Source organism: Polypterus senegalus, chromosome 1 (genome assembly GCF_016835505.1).
Source record: "Polypterus senegalus isolate Bchr_013 chromosome 1, ASM1683550v1, whole genome shotgun sequence".
Taxonomy (NCBI): Eukaryota; Metazoa; Chordata; class Cladistia; order Polypteriformes; family Polypteridae; genus Polypterus; species Polypterus senegalus.
In genome coordinates this window covers 335,860,570-335,881,842 of record NC_053154.1, presented here as the reverse complement: position 1 = coordinate 335,881,842, position 21,273 = coordinate 335,860,570, and the positions used below count along the sequence as shown (strand labels likewise).

Below are 21,273 nucleotides of genomic sequence, written 5' to 3'. Positions count from 1 at the left end.
TTGACATTTATAACACCAGTAAAATAATTTTCTACATCTAAAAACTTCCTATTTAAAACACAATTAGAGACAACATTAAAATATAAAATGGCCTTGAAAATGGGATTATTTAAACTACAAGGCTGTGTAACCGCCATTTTCCTCTGCATATTCTATGCATGTACCGTACTGTTAGTTGGTGGGGTGTCCCTGCATTAGGACTTACTGTACTCTTAAAGGTCATCACTCCTCTCGTACTAATCTTGTGCATGTATAGTATAGCAACAGCTTTCAGGTTTGGGTTTTTGCTAATTTTCTTATATCTGTATAACAAGGCCCGGTGTTTTTTACTTCCCTACTACAAACAAATTTCCCTCTTGGACAACAAAGTCTACTTACCCTAACCTAATATATAAATACAGTTTATTTTGAAAAATTTTCCGGATCAAAACACAGAAATAAACACTTCAAATAGCCCATGCAATTCAATCACACATTTTTAATATAAAAAGGGACATCATATTAACATTCACAACAAAGAATTCTTGTTACTAGAGACTCTAATCATTTTAAAATTGTAAGCATTTTTTTTTTTTTTAAAACATGTTTCCATTAACCTGCAATACAGGAAACTCCCGGCTCACATTGTGTGCTGCCTAAGAGGAAATGTGATATTTTTCAGCACATAATTGCATGATACTATTAAAGGTCTAAATGTTTTACTTGCTAGGTGGTTTAGACAAATTAAATTCCAAAGGTGTCAACTGCTAAAATTATAATGAAAAAGGCGGAAACCATTGGGAATTAAAAAAAGAAAAAAAGAAAAGGCCAAGACTAACATTCCAAACATGTCTTACACTTAAAGAAAACAACCGAGGAGTGACATGTCACACAAGCATTTACTTTAAAAAAAAAAAAAAAAAAAGTGCAGCAATACTTAAACACTGATACCAAATAAATGTATAAATTTAAAAGATAAATAATAAGATGCAAGTAAATTAAATGCAAGAAAAAAAAATAGTAACAGAAATCCTAGAAGCGTATTAGTTTAACTTACACGGGTGACTGAATAAAAGGGGTATTGTTGCGTTTGTTCTATTCGGTAACAAAGAACACTTGTGCAAAATTTTACACAGCTGTTACTTTTATTTTTATGTTTTTTCCATTTTTAAGGAGATCAAATGTTGTTAATTTCAAGTTAACACCAAGCTAAACAATATAACAATCTAAACACTGTCAATGTGTAGGCACGCACATGTGTCAATTCTTTTTCTGTACAGAGGTTTTGGCTTTGGACTGCAAACTTTTGAGGTTGTGGGTTGAAATGGCGCTACTGACAGCGTGACCATGAGCAGGTCACTTCACCTGCCTGTGCCGCAACTGGAAAACACAAATGAAATGGAACTAGTATGGATCTCAGATAGTGGAAAAGGTGTCAGCCAAAGCAGAAGTAATACTAAACCATGAAAGTAGTTATTGTATGCGAGCGGTGGACTGTTTGATATACCTTTATTGTATGCAGGGTTTTTTCCCCTCTCTCTTCAGCTCCTGTAAAGTTTTCATTTCCCCTTGGGAACAAATTAAACTGTCCACCTACCTAATAAAATAGTTTTTAATAAGTAAAGTGTTGAAGACAAAGTACCGTATCTATATATATATATATATATATATATATATATATATATATATATATATATATATATCTATCTATCTATATATATCTATATATATATATCCATCCATCCATCCATCCATTTTCTAACCCGCTGAATCCGAATACAGGGGGGTCTGCTGGAGCCAATCCCAGCCAACACAGGGCACAAGGCAGGAACCAATCCTGGGCAGGGTGCCAACCCACCGCAGGACACACACAAACACACCCACACACCAAGCACACACTAGGGACAATTTAGAATCGCCAATCCACCTAACCGGCATGTCTTTGGATTGTGGGAGGAAACCCACGCAGACACGGGGAGAACATGCAAACTCCACGCAGGGAGGACCCGGAAGTTTAACCTTATATATAGATATATAGATATATATATATATATATATCTATATATATATCTATATATATATATATATCTATATATATATCTATATATACGTAACTATCTATCTATATCTCTCTCTCTCTATATATATATATATATCTCTATATATCTATATCTATATCTATCTATATATATCTATATATACATACATACACACACACATATATAATGTATCTAAGAAGATGCCCGCTTTTAAAAATAACAGATTCAAGACAGTTAGACATTTACTTTATTTGTACTACCTACCTAATGAGATTTCTGTTTTTAAAAGTAATGGGTTCAAGACAGTTGGATATATTCTTTATTTGTCCTATCTAATAAGGGTACTTGGTGTACTAAACGAACAGCATGACAGAAATGTTTTGACAAATTCATAACATTTATTGGGATTAAAAAAAAAAAATCTAGAAATTTACAGAAACTGGAATATTATAGAAATTCAAAACGTCCAATTAGAACGTATTATTACGTTTCAATTTTAAGGCCCAAATTGAAGAAGGGAGGCTGCACAAGGTTCTCCCTACCCATTCTGGTGTTGGGCTCCATGGGAGAAGTTTCACTGCCATCCGTTTAGTACACAAGTAAGATTCCTGCTTTTAAAAGTAACAGGTCCAAGACAGGACAAATGAAGTATATATCCAATATGATGTCCGTTTTGTTTTGTTTTTTTTTAAATAACAGGTTCAAGACAATTGGGTATATACTTGAATCGTCCTATTAATAAGATCCCTGCTTTTAAAGGTAATGGATTTAAGACAGGGCCGATGAAGCATACCCTCTGTATCTATTTAATATGCCTGCTTCCAAAAACAACAGATGTCTACAGTTTGTCCTAACTGTCTGATAAGAAACCCGTTTGAACAGTAACGGTTTTAAAACGGGACAAACATCTGTCCCGCGCACAGCAGGCACGTTCATATGGAGTAAACCAAGCCTGCAGGACAAGCACCAGGCAGAACATGAAACTTCCACACTGCCAGCACCACAGGTCTGAGCTCCGAGAGTGAAGTTCCGTTACCAGTTAAACCACCTGAATCTAAATGCGTGACGTAAAAACAAATTGTGGTAAAAAAAAAAAAAAAAATTGTTCAAACTTTCAACTTGAGATGTCAGGACGTGCAAGCACTCATCAAAGTGTACTCCGCTCGATCTTGGATTTGTAATAACGCAGGCATATAAACAAGAAACAATGAAACGAAAACCGAACAGGCATTTCTAGCTGCGAGTTCTGCCGTACAGTATTCGGGGAAAAAAAGGTATCCCCGTTAAAGGGTAATGTGGTGTCATTTCACAGAACACCTCAAATATTTGCACGCCAAATATGTTGATTAATCTGAACACAACCTTTTCCCAAAAAATGATAAGATCGGACACTGTTGCGAAAGGCTGCAATCTCTGCTTGCGGATAAAACAAGGCGACGACCGCTCAGGCAGCAGAGCTCGGTATTTAAACAAAGATTCGGCGTCTACGAATTGCGGGAGCCAAAACAAATATTTCGTGGAGGCCCAGGTCTACATGCCTGGATCATTACGTGATCTCCGTCACAAATAACAGAGAAACGGCTGAACCAAACAATATAATAATAACGAAGTTCGATTCACTCGGTACCTACTGGAGGGTAACCGTTCAAATAAACGACGACGTCGGAAATGTTAAAAGAGCCTGAAATGTTAAGTTAAACGGGCTCACGATGACGGCAGGCCCGGTTTCCACTACAGTTCATCAATGTAAAGACAGAACCCGCACCGTAACGTTCCTACAAATGAAATCTCGACACGGCATTTGCTCCAAACAAAAACAATTCCAAAAAGGTATGTATGTAAGCAGCACACGCGCAGGGGGAGAAGAAAATCGATATTTTGACTCCTCAAACGGCGTTAAGCTTAACCGAAAGCTTCCCACACAAACAAAACGTACAGAACAGTTGTACACACGGGCACCGAGGGGAACGGCAGCCGTGTCCGTGTCGGGGTGCGCGTTCGTGTGAACGTGAGCTTTGCGATTTCCTATCCCCGGCAAGAGAAAACGATTCGAGTCCTGACAAAAAACAGACAAAAAGAGCGAGCGAGAAGGGGGTTTTGTGTCTCTTCGCAGCAGATGCGAGTTGTAGCCGGCCAGTTAAGCAGAGCCTAAACTTTGTGACACCCGACACCGCTTCCAATCAATTGCAAAGCAGCGTCGGAGGCCTCGAGAGCACAGAAAAGGGGGAAGCGCACACTTTTGTCCAGCGCGATGCAAATGAAGGTGTCGACGAAAACGAGCACATTTTCACTCGACCCCCCACCACCCCCCCAACAAGACTAAGTCCCGGGCCTTTTGCAAAACTCTAAATCTTCCTCAAAAAAAAAATCATAATAATAAAGTTTACACGACGACCGATCGCACAGTCGTCCCACGGAAAGGCTTCCACGCCAGCAAGAAATGTGCCACAAAGGAGAGCGCACAACACCGAGACAAAAGAGCAGTAGAGCGGGGGGCTCTCGCACCGCGACTCGCGGCCAAAAACACGCACCCGCACAAACGGGCGCCCAAAAACAACCGCAAGCCGACATCGAACCGCTTCCCGGTCCAATACAACGCAACAAATACTCCGTAACTTACCGCCAATTAGAAGGAGATGGCTGTAAAGTAACAGCCCGGCGAGTAAAGTCTCCATTGCAAGTTCTCGTGGAGATTTCTCCTTCATTCCGGCTCCATTCTTTTTGCGCTTTTCTTTCGTTGTTTCCCCTTTATTTCCTTAGCCGCTGCTCGCAATTCTCGGGACGGTCCTTAGTCTATTCCTTCGTTTTTTCAGCCAGAAAACTTTGTATCCACAAGAGTGGTGGCGTCGGAGGCGCTACTCCATGTAAACTCGGCACTGATTCCCTGTTTGCCGGAGAACGCCAGGCGAGTGACAGCGGAAGCGCCGTGACGTCACAGCTCGGCTGGACTCGGGCGCATCCGAACAGCTCGGCCACGCGAATTTCACTTCAGCGAGCGGGATCGGAGTGGAGGGACCTTGGATCGCTTTAACGCGACGAGGAAGAAGATCGATGGTTTATACGCATATTCATAATCCACTCACGGATATTAAATACGTGCGTGGAAAAAGAACAGTCCAAGAAGGTGTGCGTTTATCTTTGGAGGGATGGATGCAGTAAGTAATATTTACTCTCCGCAGCAAGCAATTTAAACCCGTAAGCAGGGCAACATTACCAGGCGGCGTTTTTGCGTGAATGGTCAATGGAGCTGTCAAAACTAAGCAATCAGCTTCCCTTAGTGATCGAATTTATTATTACAAATGGACTGACGCACCATCCAGGCGTTTGTTCCTCCCTAGTGTCCGAAGGTTGATGGCTTAGGCTCCAGCTTCCCTGCCATCCTAACAGTGGATAAGTGGGCAGTGCCAGTCGAAGCCCATGTGGATACCCCGAGACAGGGTTCACCCCTGGCGACAAAAAATCCCAAACGATGGATGTAAAAACAAAGAAGCATTCGTTTAATACAAAACAGACTATACACGTGCAAAATAAAAGCAAGGTAACTATAAATAATAATAATAATAATAATTCATAAACAAGTGATTTGAAGCAACTGCACAGTTAGAATTATATTAAAGTAAGAATAAATTTAAGAGCACAATTATCTCTGGAACGATGTGCAGTGCAGTGAAAAAGTATTTGCCCCCTTCCCAAGTTCCTCAGTTTTCGCTCATTCATAACACTTCATTGTTTCTGATCTCCAAAAAGTTTCAGCATAATACAAAAGACAAGCTAAGTGAACACAATGCACCATTTTTAAATGACTGATTTATTGAAGGGTAAAAGTTCAGCCACATCTGGGTCACCGCTGTGACAAAGTAAATGCCCCCGCTAAACTTAATACTTGATTGTTGGGCACCAACAATTAGAATCAAATCCTTCTACTAGCAGGAGATCTTTATTGGCATCGCTGTGGATGACGTCTATTATTAGATTTACAAGTTATTTATTTGGCTGACGCCTTTATTCAAGGTGACTTACAACATCTGAAATACCATTGGTTTAATTTCATTTTCTTTTTTCCATTTGGAACACAGGTAGGTGACTTGCTCAGTGTCACATGGTGTCAGTAGTGGGATTTGAAGTGACAACCTTAGTTAAGGTTTCAAGTCCACTAATTCCACACTTGTCCTACTCCTATCTACAGAATTGTTTTCATTCAGTTGCATTGGAAGGTTTTAGGTCCCACCATAACATCTCCATCAGGGTTCAAGTCAGGACTTTGAAAAACCTTCGTTTGGTGTGTTGTTTTCCCCAGACATTCAGAGGTGGAATTCCTCTTGTACCTCAGAATGTCCTGCTGCATAACCCAATTATGCTTGAGCTTCAGATCATGGACTGGTGAGCAGATGTTCTCCTTCAGTGCTGTCTGAATTCACACTTCTCTAAGTTATATGAAGTCATCCAGACCCCGAAGCAGCAAAGCATCCCCACACCATCACACCACCACCACCATGTTTGACTGTGGGCCTGATGGTCTTATTGTGGAAGCTGTAAAGGAACTGACATCTTCCAAAAAGTTCAACTATCGACTCCTCAGCCCACAGAACATTATCCCTAAAGTTTTGGGGGGTAATCAAGGTGCTTTTTGGAAAATGTTATACAAGCCTTTGCACTCCTCTTGTTTATCAGTGGTTTTCACCTTGCATCTCCCCTATGGATGCCATTTTTGCCCAATGTCCTTCTTATGGTGGAGTCATAACCTCTGACATTAACTGAGCTGAGAGAAGCCTGCAGTTCCTGAGATGTCTGTCTGGGTTCTTCTGTGACTTCCCAGATGAGTTTTCCATGCGTTCTTGTTGTCAGTTTACTAATCCTTCCACGCTTCACGTCTTCCCCATTTGGAGTTGCTGGCTCTTTCAGTGGTCTGCTGGAGTCCTAAGGTTTTAGAGATTGCTTTATGACTCTTTCTGGACAGACAGATTTCAGTAACTCTGACTCAGTAAGTCTTCGGGATTTTCTTTTGATCAATGAATTGTGCGTTGCTTACGACCTTTTAGTTAGCTTCACATTGCTGGAAAAGTTCAATTAAAGTGATGTTCAGTTAGACTGGCAGAAGTCAAGCTTGGGTGCGTTGAGTCTCATTTAACTCGTTAGCATTTAAATTAACAAATCATCAGTAACTGAACTGGCGCCCGTCCAGAGACTCGTCCTGCCTCGTATCTGACGTCTGTTGGGATAGGCTGCAGCATCCCTGTGACCCTGTTTGGGAAAAGTGACAAATGGATAGGTGGATTAAAGGAATACTCCAGGCAAAAATTATTTTTATATCAATTTTGATCTCTCCTTGGGGTAAATATAATATTATGTACTTATCTATTATGTAGTGCCTATCTATCTATCTATTTAGTGCCTTCCACTTTTATCTATCTATTTATCATATAGTGCCTTTCATGTCTATTTATTTGTTATATAGTGTCTTTCACTTCTATCTATCTATCTCTCTATCTATATATATTATACAGTCTATCTGTCTATTATATAGTGCCTTTAACCTTTATCTATCTATCTATCTATCTATTTAGTTCCTTCCACTTTTATCTATCTATCTATCATATAGTGCCTTTCATATCTATCTATCTACTTTGTATCTATCTATTATATAGTGCCTTTCATATCTATCTATCTACTTTGTATCTATATATTCTATAGTGCCTTTCATTTCTATCTATCTGTTATATAGTGTATTTCTATCCATCTATCTCTCTATCTATATATATTATACAGTCTATCTGTCTATTATATAGTGCCTTTAACTTTTATCTGTCTATCTATCTATCTATTATATAGTGTTTTTTGTGTTTATTTATTTGTTATATAGTGCCTTTCTTTACTGTCTATCTATTATATAGTACCTTTCATATTTATCTGTCTATCTATTTATTATGTAGTACCTTTCACTTCTATCTATCTATCTATCTATTATATAGTGCTTTTCACTTCAATCTATCTATGTTCTTTTAAGGGGGGGGGGGTGCTACCTGGTAATCAATCCATGAATTAAATTATTACATTTGCTTTATGATATGTATAACATATGACGAGTAGGACGGCAGGTTTGGAATTAAAGCGAAAGTGTTATTTGTATTACTCGAAGCACATTTTGGAATTAAAGTGTAGCTTAAGAAGATTTTACTGGGAGAGTAGTGGTAATAAACTTAACACATCAGATTTATAATTTTTAATATATCTATGTGCAGAGCCGGAGGAGTGTACTGGGGAGTACTGGTGGTGATGCATTAAAGTTTGTTTTTGATATGTGTGCTTTTCACATCTATCTATCCATCATGTAGTGCCATTCCTATCTCACTAGCCATTATATAGTGCCTTTCACATCTATCTATCCATCATGTAGTGGCATTGTATCTAAATCAAATCCAATGTCATGTGTCACATGCAATTACACACACAGTCCATTATGTAGTGAAATGCTTAGTTGCTGTACTCCAGCACAGTGCATAAAAAAAAAGATCATAAAAAGGACGCTAAACAGAAATAATGTGCATTATAGTAATATTTTAAACATTCTGTATATATATATATATATATATTTTTGTGTGAACAAATTTTTATTGATAAACTGAAAAGAAGTCCAGCAAAAGCAAAGCACCGACTGATTTTTGGTGAAGTGAGAACACCGCCCGCCACGCCCCGCCCCGCCCCCGCCCCGCCCCTCCCCAGATACCCGACTACAATACGGAGTTAAGCTGGCGGGGGCGCGCGCAGGAGCGCACGGCAATGCCATGAACGAGGAAAGTGGGCCGGACAAAGTGCGCGACGCCGGCTCGATCTCCAGCCCGCTCTCCACTAACAGAACAACCCGAAGCGCGCAGCTCGTCGATCCGAAATGCAGAGAGTGCAACAAACAAGAATAAGACTTCAAAAATGAGGACTTGCAGAGTGCCGGTGAGACCGGGCCAGGAGATTTGCAGAGAGTGGCTAAACGATGGCTGAGGTCATTAAAAGCCTCCGCTGGGCGTACGAATGAATTATCAGAAGCCCCCAAATTCATGACATGTAACAGTTGACAGAGGAGCGCCGTGCAGCTCCACACACCGTCGTCCGCCCTCACGCATGACGTGGATGGACTGTGGATGGACCGCCAATTAAGCAAAAGGTTAGAATGAAAACCTGCAGCTGCTGCGGCGCCCCCAGGACCGGAGTTGTGGACCCCTGCATTAGTGGCCTTCATGAAGCCCCGACTCGGCCCCTTACCCTCAGTGAAGCTCTTTGATTGCCTCCTGTACACACACACACACACACACACACACGTGTCTAATTCCGTATTTAGTGATTTAATAATCTACTCGTGTTTGACCTGAGCATTTGTTCAACGCCGCCTTGCGTCTGCACTCGGTGAAAGGCGCTATACAAAAATCAGCAGCATCGTATTAGAGCATTCAACAGCTCACAGCCCAAACCACTGGAGGGGACGCTCCGGACGGCGATTGCTGAGACCACCATAGGGTCCAGGAGGATGGACCGCCTGACCCCCAGACCACAGCGTATAGTGGCTCAACAAGTCTCCTGGTCAAGAGCAGCACTGGGGCTCCTGCTTACATCCTGCTGATTCTGCGCACCTCACACTTCAGATATTTTCAGATACGACACCAAATCCGGTCAACTGACATGGCAGCCATAGTGGGGTGGATCAGTGGTGGACGACAGCGAAGGACTTAGCAGAACGGTGCAAACTGAAAACCCCTGCAGCTCCACATCAGTAAGACTGTAGTATAGTGGTGCTACACAAAGGGGATGGGGGTCGTCTTAATGTGTTTTGTGCCAAGTCGCGTCTTTTGCGGCGTAGTCCCGTTTGTATAGCCTGTGGTGTGTCTGTGTAAACTGTGGTTCTGTGGAACCAAACAGGACCGTGACCCCCTGTCCCTCACATCAAGACCATCCAGACTATTTAAACGTGAGGAGAGAGAGAAGAAAACAAAGATGGAGGGGGGAAAAGGAAGAAAATCAGGACGCAACACCGAAACGCATCAGCAGAGACAGAGAAATGCCATTCAGGCTCGTCACGCACCTCTCTCAATGCCGGACCTGTGACGCTCTCGCCATTGTCACAAAAATATCAGGACACACCGAGGACCACATGCTGAGTCAGTTTCTTTTTTTCATTTCGGGAAAGGAGTAAACGATCAAATGCTTCCATATTGCATATATGCAGATGATACCAAGATCGGTGCATTAGCAGAGAATTTGGAATCCATTATATCATCCCAGAAGGACTTGGACAGCAGACAGGCTTGGGCAGATTTGTGGCAGATGAAGTTTAATGTCAGTAAATGTAAAGAATTACACATAGGAAGTCAAAATGTGAGGTCTGAATACACAATAACCCAGCCACTGAGGACGCACAAACCAGCGTGTTTCTTCGTGCCAGTCCCAAACCCGGATAAATGGGGAGGGTTAATTCAGGAAGGGCATCCGGTGTACAATTTTGCCAAATCAATATGCGGACTGATGATACACTTTGGCAACCCCTGACAGGAGCAGCCGAACAAAGAAGAAGAAGAAGAAGAAGAATACACAATGGGCGGTCTGAAAATCGAGAGTCCACCTATAAGAAGGATTTAGGAGTCGCAGTGGACTCTAAGCTATCGACTTCCCAACAGTGCTCAGAAGCCATGAAGAAGGCTAACAGAATGTCAGGTTATATAGCGCCTTGATGTGTGAAGTACAAGTCACAGGAGGTTCTGCTCAAGCTTTATAACACACTGGTGAGGCCTCATCTGGAGTACGGTGGGCAGTTTTGGTCTCCATAAGGACATAACAGCACTAGAGAAGGTCCAGAGAAGAGTGACCAGGCTGATCCAGAGCTACAGAGGATGAGTTAGGAGGAAAGATTAAAGGATTTAGGCATCATAGTGGACTCTGAGCTATCGACTTCCAGACAGTGTTCAGAAGCCATCAAGAAGGCTAACAGAATGTCAGGTTATATAGCGCCTTGATGTGTGGAGTACAAGTCACAGGAGGTTCTGCTCAACTTTATAACACACTGGTGAGGCCTCATCTGGAGTCCTGGGTGCAGATTTGGTCTCCATAAAGACATAGCAGCACTGGAAAAGGTCCAGAGAAGAGCGACGAGGCTGATCCAGAGCTACAGAGGATGAGTTAGGAGGAAAGATTCAAAGAGCTGAGCCTTAAGGAGATGAAGAGGAGACCTGACTGAAGTGTTTAAAATTATGAAGTGAATTAGTCCAGTGGATCGAGATGGTGACTTTAAAATGAGTTCATCAAGAACACAGGGACACAGTTGGAAATTTGTGAAGGGGAAATTTCACACAAACATTAGTAAGTTTTTCTTTACACAAAGAACGATAGACACTTGGAATAAGCGACCAGGTAGTGTGGTAGACAGTAAGACGTTAGGGACTTTCAAAACTCGACTTGATGTTTAATTTAGAAGAATGAAGTGGACAGGACTGGCGAGATTTGTTGGGCTGAACGGCCTGTTCTGGTCCAGAGTGTTCTGATGTTCCATTACAATCACCGCTGGACAGTTTCAAACTGGTTCGAGGTCATTCCCATTAATCACGCTCCGGACAGTTCCCTGGACTTTATGTGTGTTTGGTGTTTCTTGTGCATCACGTTTTATGTTTGTCTTATATATTTATTGCTGCACCTTTTTATTATTATACTAGGGGGTCTAAGTCGCCTCACTCACCAATCCCCCCCGCTCGCGTTGTGAAGAGGTGGGCTGAGTGCACCCCAAGTAGATGCGGTTGCTCCTCCCAAACCCCCTCTTAAACGGTGATACAATGGAAACAAATAGTTTTTTATTTTTTACCTTCTCTTTGCTCGATCAGCTGCTGCTGCCGTGCCCCTCTGATCTTCATCTCACGTGGCACTTCGAACATTTAAAAGCCTGTACAGCAGCTGTCCTACTCTTTGTCTTTTATTTCCAGCCCCTGGTGTAGTTAAATCTCTTGGCACAAAGTCTCGTCTCACGGGATGTGAGTTCTTGATATTTTTTGGTTTAGAATTTAAAAAGGGAATAAGAATCTAAAAATCTAACGACATCACGTTAAAGTTCTATAAATTCTGAGAAGAGTGATGCCAAACATATATATGTAGGTTTTAAAATAAGCCCAACTAAAAACGTCACATGAAATCGTTGCACTTTTAGGGTTAGGATTTTCTACGTAGAGGGTTGACTCCGCCACTCACTTTTGGGGTTGTGTGTCACGTCAGGGCTGGTCGGGGTGTGATATAAATACATCGTTTGGAATTTGTTTCAGTTCTCTTCTTTTTTTCAATATATATTCTCTTTTTATTATTTCACATACTGTTTGTCTTTTTGCTTATTTTTGATCTTCGAATGGGGAAGTGATTTGGGAGAAGTACCACTTGTCTGGTCTAACGATCCCTCAGGTTGCCAGGCCGCGGGTCTTGGCGGTGTAGTTGCCAGTCCAGATGACTGAGTCGGCCGTTACAAGACGAAGGAGATAATCGTGGACTGCAGGGGGCTCAAACCCACTCTGCCCCCAGTTCTTATTGATGGCGAAGATTTAGACATGGTGAGGGCATACAAACAGCTCTCCAGGCTGGAGAAGAGTGCCAACACGGGGAGGTGGAGGTCATTTGGCCACTCATTTGTGTTTTCCGCCAGTCTGCAGTGACCAGTGCCATCTTCAGTTCAGTAGGGTGCTAAGGAAATGGCACAAGTGCAGGTGATGCCAATGGACGAAATAATAAACTTGGGAGGTTGTGGTGGTGCAGACGGTCACCATTCCAGAAATGGACCCTCACCCCACATACGAGGACCACCTTCAGTGACAGACGGAGACACGTGCGGACCTCCGAGGAGCATCAGGTGAATTCGGTCGTACCTTTACCCCTCGGCCGAGGTGGTCTTGCTCCCTGTGAGCTGAATGGTACTGAGCTGGTCGAGCAGCCTTCTTAACAGACAATGACGCCACATGCCAACATGCTGTGCCAGTCACTGACATCCTTTACTGTGAAATGTGTAACTGACAAGCAGGCGCCATTCTGAACACTTGACATTTAGTTAATCCTTCCACTTCGACAGATTTACAGGTAATTCTTGTTATTTAACTTTGTATCCTGCTTACATACTTGAGACGATGAGAATTAATGATGGCGGCTGCTGCTGTAACGCTGCACTCTCCTTTGGGATTAATAAAGTCTCTATCATATAGTGCCTTTCCTTCTGTCTATCTGTCTCTCTATTATATAGTGCATTTCACTATCTATCTATCTATCTCTTTATCTATTATATAGTGCCTTTCACTATCTATCTATCATATAGTGCCTTTAATATCTATCTATCTATCTCTCTATTATATAGTGCCTTTCACTATCTATCTATTATATAGTGCCTTTCATATCTATCTCTTTATCTATTATATAGTGCCTTTCACCATCTATCTATTATATAGTGCTTTTCATATCTCTCTATCCATCTATTATATAGTGCCTTTAATATCTATCTATTTATTATATAGTGCCTTTCACTATCTATCTATCTATCTATCTATCTGTCATATAGTGCCTTTCATTCTATCCATCTATCTACTTTTTCCAGTGCAGGCATATCAGATTTTTTTTCCCACAGGTGGTGCAGTGGGTGTCAAAGGGTGTGTGGGGCCATTGAGTGGAAAGCTGATGTTGACTTCCATTCCCGTCCCATTTTAAAATTTATGTTTTCCAGTACTGGGATGCCGGATGTTTTTAGACAACTGCAGTGACGAGCGTCGAGGGGGTGGTGGGGCGCCCATCAGGTACACGAGGGGTCTCATTAATCAACTGGACAGCAGAAGCTCGTCTCTGGACCGACACACAAATTCTACAAGAGGTCAAGTAGTGCAGTGAGGGGTCTGCGTAACCCACAGCGTCACCGTGCCGCCAGATGTCTAAGGAGCTATAAACAGAACCACTGTATGCAGTACTTGGCAGTGTGCTGAAAGCTCTCTGCCAGAGAGAATTTAATAAAGGCTGGCATCTCTGGTTTGTTTTAATTGGCAAGAATGGCAGCATACTTGGACACACCCTCGGGCACACAGCAAAACAACAAGAAATTAAAAAGTGTGTGTGCTTCTTCTGCAGGGCTTTTTGCTTACACTCAAGACGTTGACTAGATTGGGAGGGGGTCTTTTTCAGCCAGGGCCTGCTTTGATTTGGAATGCCCACCTTAATTAGGCAGGCACACACTTATTTAATGCGTTAGCCCTTTATTGTGTCATTAGAGAAAAACATTTTTAAATTCATGTAAAATGATATCAGGGAGGCTAAAAGACAGTTGGAGAGGAAAATAGCAGATAAGGCGAAAGAAGACCCCAAGAGATTCTTTCAGTATTTTAGTAGTAAAAAAACAATTAAGGAGGAGGTCAAGTGCATCAGGAATAGTAAAGGGGAATTAAAAGATATGGACAATGAAATAGCAGATGCCCTAAACTTACATTTTTCTGAGGTGTTCACAAGTGAGCAAGTGGATAACCTCAGAGCAGTAACAGGGACTACTAAGGAGGTACTGAGGGATTTGGAAATTGAAGAGAGAGAAGAGCTGCTAAGATTAAATAAGATGAAATCAAACAAATCACCAGGACTAGATAATATCGACCCTCGAGTTTTTAAGGAGACTAGCGAGTGCAGATAGAAACCCTCAACGCATATTTATAGGAAGTCACAGCAGACTCGAGAGATTCTGAAGGACTGGAAAATGGCAAAAAACCATCTCATTATATAAAAAGGGTGACTGGGTGGATCCAAGCAACTATTGGCCAGTAAGCTTAACATGAGATAGAGGTTAGGATCGCGCACTGATACGGTGCATTGCCGCATCCACCACAAGACAAACCAACGTGCATCACAGGAAAATTAATGGAAGGAATTATTAAGGAGAAGATTGAGCGACACATGGCAAGGACAGGAGTTATGAGGAACAGTCAGCATGGGGTCAGAAGAGGGAGGTCGTGTTTTACTAACATGTTGGAATTCTATGAGGAGGCAACAAAAGGATCTGATCAGAGTGGAGCAGATGAGACTATTGATGTGGACTTTCAGAAAGCAGTTGATAAGGTGCCACATGAGAGGGTGGGCATCAAGTTAAAAGAAGTGGCAGTTCATGGTGATGTATGTAGATTGGTGCAGAATTGGCTCAGACACAGGAAGGTGAGGGTGATGGTGTGAGGAACCTCATCAGAACTGGCCGATGTTAAGAGTGGTGACCAGCAGGGGGCAGTGATAGGGGCCGCTGTTATTTTTAATATCTATAAATGATTTAGATAGGAATATAAGTAACAAGCTGGTGAAGTTTGTAGATGATACCAAGATAGGTGGACTAGCAGATAATTTGGAATCTGTTATATCATCACAGAAGGACTTGGATAGCAGACAGGCTTGGGCAGATTTGTGGATGATGAAATTTAATGTTAGTAAATGTAAAGTATTACACATAGGAAGTAAAAATATTAGGTTTGAATACACAATGGGGGTCTGAAAATCGAGAGTACACCTTATGAGAAGGATTTAGGAGTCATAGTGGACTCCAAGCTATCAACTTCCCAACAGTGCTCAGAAGCCATGAAGAAGGCTAACAGAATGTCAGGTTATATAGCGCCTTGATGTGTGGAGTACAAGTCACAGGAGGTTCTGCTCAAGCTTTATAACACACTGGTGAGGCCTCATCTGGAGTCCTGGGGCAGTTTGGGTCTCCAGGCTACAAAAAGGACATAACAGCACTAGAGAAGGTCCAGAGAAGAGCGACCAGGCTGATTCAGGGCTACAGAGGATGAATTATGAGGGAAGATTAAATGAGCTGAGCCTTTACAGTTTAAACAAAATAAGATTAAGAGGAGACCTGACTGAAATGTTTAAAATGATTAAGTGAATTAGTACAGTGGATCGAGACTTGTATTTTAAAATGAGCTCATCAAGAACACGGGGACACAGCTGGAAACTTGTGAAGGGTAAATTTCGCACAAACATTAGGAAGTTTTTCTTTACACAAAGAACGATAGACACTTGAAATAAGCGACCAAGTAGTGTGGCAGACAGTAAGACGTTAGGGACTTTCAAAACTCGACTTGATGTTTTATTTTAGAAGAATGAAGTGGACAGGACTGGCGAGCCTTGTTGGGCTGAACGGCCTGTTCTGGTCCAGAGTGTTGTAAAAGGTGCCTTTTATTATTTTTATTATTATTATTATTATTAACAGGGCGGTGACCTCATCACAAATATGGCAGCAGGGCACATGACCCCACGTCACCGGTTGACATTCTACACTAACGGGGTGACTTGAGGCAGAGGGGACGGCCACTCAGGGAGATGATGCACTGCGTCACAGTCTTGGGGGGTCCACATCAACGGCAGGCTGGAGTGGTCTCGGACCACAGAGGAGCTTTACAAGAACAGGCAGAGCAGACTCTTTCTTTTCTTAGGGGGCTGCTCTCCTTTTGTGTGGGCAGGGACATCCTTGACATCTTCATCTTCATCTTCATGGCCTGTGTGGTGGGCTGGGCTGGTCACATCACTTCAGGAGAGGACCACCGAATCAACAAGCTGATGAAGAAGGCAGGTTTAGTTACAGCGCAGAACCCTAATTTCTCATTAAAAGTAACACACGTTACGAACTGGTCGGCCCACCTTACTGGTTCCAGGACTTTCCGTGGATGTGCAAAAACCGCAGATACTCAGGATTCACATAAAAGCATAAAGACGACTGGGTGCACGAAGTGAACACGAGGGCCAACGTCCTTTGAGGGTGGGCCGACACAGGGGGGCTGAGGGTGGGGATACTGAGGGGGGGCTGATGCAAGGGGGTTGGCAGGTATTGGGGGGCTGAAGGTGGCCCGTGACTCCGCAGCACCTTTTTGTTTCCTGTGTGTATTTAGGGGGCCTCGCTACCCGCAGGAAGTTCAGATGTTCTTGAATTTGTTTTCCTTTTTTAATAATTTCAAACCACATTTTTCTTCTTTTATTTTGATTTGATTTACTTTATCGATGCCAAATCCAGTCAGATTACTTTCTAAAGCAAAGAGTGCCATAACAATACTTTTATTGATGTAAAAAAAAAAATGAAAAACACGTTAAGTGTCACATGAGATGGATGGACATCCTGAGCAGGAAAAAAGATTCCTTACCCAGGGTAGAAAACCTCAGGCAGGGGCACAGGTGCCCGGACCTTCTCTGGCCAGGAAGAAAGGAGAGAACAGAGAAGAATGGTCTCAGTGGGGCGTTTATTCTCCCCGGTCACTAGAGGACAGCAGCCCACAATATCTGGGAATCACCAGGGAATGCTGGGAGTTGTAGTCTGGCAGCACAGCCCTGCTGGCATCAGAGGGAGCCACAAGAGGGCGCTGCAGGGAGACGTACTGTTAGCTGGCACTTCTGTTCGACCCAGAAGGGCTTCCAATGTCCAACTGGCCTGGCGTCGTAAGTAAAGCACTCAATAAAAGCGAAGGCAGCGCCTTGTCCATGAGAGTCGGAGTTTGGGAGGAAGAGAGAAGGGCAGGACAGGGCAGGACAGGACAGGACAGGGCAGGACCCACTTATCGTGTGTTCTTGTAATAAACAACAAGTTATCTGAACCTCATACTGTAACGTCTTCGTGTTTTGGGGTCACTGGCGCCCCCTTAGCCTTCACAACAAATTACTGACAAAAACAAAAAAAAAATAGATTGTGTGTCCCCTACGGTGGCCTTGTGCCCGGTGTTGTGTGGGATTGAGTCCAGCAGACCCCCGTGACCCTGTAGTTAGGATATGGTGGGTTGGATGATAACCGACTGCTCAACAAAATGAAAGGAACCCGTTTTAATGAGAGTCGAGCATCAAGTCAGTGACACTTGTGGGCTGTTGATCTGCTCAGTGAAGTAGCAGAGGGGCTTGTTCATCAGTTTGAGTTGTTTTGGTCACCAGAGGGGCAACAATGAGACGACCCCCAAAACAGGAATGAATGGGTTAACAGCTGGAGGGAGGCCACTGACAGTTTTCCCTCCTCATCTGTTCTGTCACTCGTTTTCCATTTGTCTACGGTCAGTGTCACTACTGGTGGCATGAGGCCATACCTGAACCCTACAGAGGTGGCACAGGCCGTCCAACTTCTCCAGGATGGCACTCAATAGCGCGTGGCATTGCCAGAAGGTTTGCTGTGTCTCCCAGCACAGTCTCAAGGGGATGGAGGAGATTCCAGGAGACAGACAGGCAGTTACTCCAGGAGAGCTGGACAGGATCCCACATAGAAGGTCCTTAACCCATCAGCAGGACCCACCGGTATCTGCTCCTTTGGGCAAAGAGGAACAGGATGAGCACTGGCAGAGCCTACAAAATGATCAGCAGGCAGGCCTGCCACTGGTGTGAATGTCTCTGAGCAAACAATCAGAAACAGACTTCATGAGGGTGGCTGGAGGGCCTAACGTCCTCTAGTGGGCACCGAGGAGCTCAATTGGCATTTGCCATAGAATATCAGGATTGGCAGGTCCACCACTGGCACCCTGTGCTTTTCACAGATGAGAGCAGGTTCACCCTGAGCACATGTGACAGACGTGAAAGGGTCTGGAGAAGCCGTGGAGAACGTTATGCGGCCTGTAACATCGTTCAGCGGGACCGGTGTGGTGGGGGCTCAGTGATTGTCAGTGTAGTAAGGGACATACTGACCTCTACAGGCTAGACAATGGTGGGCACCTTGACTGCCATTAGGTATTGGGATGAAATCCTTGGACCACCCCTTGTCAGATTGTCAGAGCCTATGCTGGTTCCTCCTGGTGCACGACAATGCCCGGCCTCAAATGGCGAGAGGATGAAGGAATTGATACCATTGGCTGTACCCCCAACCCCTCCACGCTCACTCACCTGACCTCATTCCAATAGAACACCTCTGGGTGGGACGTTATGTTTCGGTCCATCTGACGCCTCAGCCTGTCCAGGAGCTCAGTGATGCTCTGGTCCAGATGGTCAATCACGGGGGGCGGCATACAAACTCCTGAGCACGATTGTGAGTTGCTGCAATGACATTTTGGCCAATTGGACTCGCCTGCCTGTCTGCCTGCCATATCATTTGTTCCCTTTGATTTTCAGGGTGTCTCTCTCTGTCGGTTCATCGTTTTCATTTCCATCCTCTCGTTCCTCACACATCACCATATCAGTCCACAGCAGTAGAGACAGCCGGAGTTTTCTTTCTCCCATTGAGATCTGAGGGGTTTTTTGAGTGGTCCTTTCATTTTTTTGAGCATTTTATATACACACAGATTGTGACTGAAAGGCGCTATATGAGTGCCAATCCGACACAGACAGACACGGGAGGCACACTTATAAAACAAATAAATGTTTAATTTCTATTTCTTCGCCTGCGGGCCACACCTTCGTCTTCCTCCTCCTGACTCTGGCCTCCGCCCAGAAGTGCTCCATGTGCTTCATTTCCGACTGCACTTCCGGATGTGGCAGGCAAACTGCCCATAAGGGCTCAGCAACTCCAGCTGCAGCGCCCCCTGTGGATGCCAACAGGGCTGCACCGAACTCCAACTCCCATGAAGCCCTGCAGCAGTCCGAGGCACCGCTATAACCCAGGGGGGGCTGCCGTCTAGCGTCCGGGGGGAGGTAACGTACTGGGCAGACTTGCTCCCCTGGTCCTCTCAAGGGCCCGGCCACATGCTACAACAACAACCACATTTATTTCTGTCGCACGTTTTCATACAAACAATGGAACTCAAAGTGCTTTACATAATAAAGAATAGAAAAATAAAAGACACAGTAAGACAGAAAGGACAGAAAAAAAACAAAAAAAAAAACAATAGAGAAAAATGGAGAGAAAAATAAAAATAAAAATAAAAATAAATAAATTAAATCTGCAGGGGGTCTGAGGCCACGAGACCACCGAGTCCCCTCTGCGCATTCTACCTACCTAAATGAAAACAGTCCTCTTTGTATTTAGGGTTCTCACGTAAGGACTTGATGAAGATGATGGTCACGTAGACTTCTGCCTTTCAATCTGTCCATCATTGTTGGTGCATCCTGATGCTTTGAGTAGGTGGTGGTGGCGCAGACCACCACAAAGAAACCAGAAAAAGAAACAGAAAAGAGAGTAGGGGTCAGTACGGATTTTAGAGCCACCATGAATAGTTATTATGATGAATTGAACATACAGAGTATCAGGATTAAGTTAAAGTGAAGTTAGGAGAAGGCCATGTTAAAGTAATGTGTTTTCAGCAGTGTTTTAAAGTGCTCCACTGTATCAGCCTGGTGAATTCCTATTGGCAGGCTATTCCAGATTTGAGGTGCATAACAGCAGAAGGCCGCCTGCCCGCCTCACCACTTCTTTTAAGTTTAGCTTTTGGAATTATAAGGAGACACTCATTTGAAGATCTGAGGTTACAATTTGGAATATAATGTGTCATAAGATGTAGTGAGATTATTTAAGGCTTTATAAACCATAAGCAGTATTTTAAAGTCAATTCTAAATGGCACAGGTAACCAGTGTAGTGACGCTCAGACTGGGGTGATGTGCTCAGATTTTCCTTTTCTAGTTAGGATTCTAGCAGCTCCATTCTGCTCTTGTTGTAACTTATTTCTGTCTTTTTTTGGTGGTCCTGAGAGGAGTGCGTTACAGTAATCTAGTCGACTAAAAACAAAAGCGTGAATTAATTTCTCAGCATCTTTCAATGATATAAGAGGTCTAACTTTACTTATGTTTCTTAAGTGAAAAAATGCTGTCCTAGTGGTCTGATGAATATGCGATTTAAAATTCAGGTCACAGTCAACAGTTACCGCTAAATTTAATACACACACACAGTACTGTGCAAAAGTTTTAGTCAGGTGTGAAAAAATGCTGTAAACAAAGAATGCTTTCAAAAATGGAAGTGTTAATCATTTAATCAATTTCATCAATCAACAAAATGCAGTGAACTAACAAAAGAGAAATCTAAATTAAATCAATATTTGGTGTGACCACCCTTTGCCATCAAAACAGCATCAGGTCTTCTAGGTACACTTGCACACAGTTTTTGAAGGAACTCGGCTGGTTGGTTGTTCCAAACATCTTGGAGAACTAACCACAGATCTTGTGTGGACGGAGGCTTCCTCACATCCTTCTGTCTCTTCATGTAATCCCAGACACACTCGATGATGTTGAGATCAGGGCTCTGTGGGGGCCATACCATCACTTTCCAGGACTTGTTGTTCTTCTTTACGCTGAAGATCGTTCTTAATGACTTTAGCTGAATGTTTGGGGTCGTTGTCCTGCTGCAGAATACAT

The 21,273-nt window shown here is 43.1% G+C and overlaps 1 protein-coding gene across 3 annotated transcripts in view; it reads right to left on the bottom strand.

Moving 5' to 3' along the window:
- Positions 1-4,998, bottom strand: part of lrp5 (low density lipoprotein receptor-related protein 5) — a 205,802-nt gene extending 200,804 nt beyond the window's left edge. For all 3 annotated transcript variants that reach the window (XM_039738958.1, XM_039738978.1, XM_039738968.1), the window contains exon 1: positions 4,639-4,998. In XM_039738958.1, coding sequence (XP_039594892.1) covers positions 4,639-4,723 — 85 coding nt within the window. In that variant the 5' untranslated portion in view covers positions 4,724-4,998. The remainder of the gene's footprint in view (positions 1-4,638) is intronic.
- Between the last annotated feature and the right edge of the window lie 16,275 nt (positions 4,999-21,273).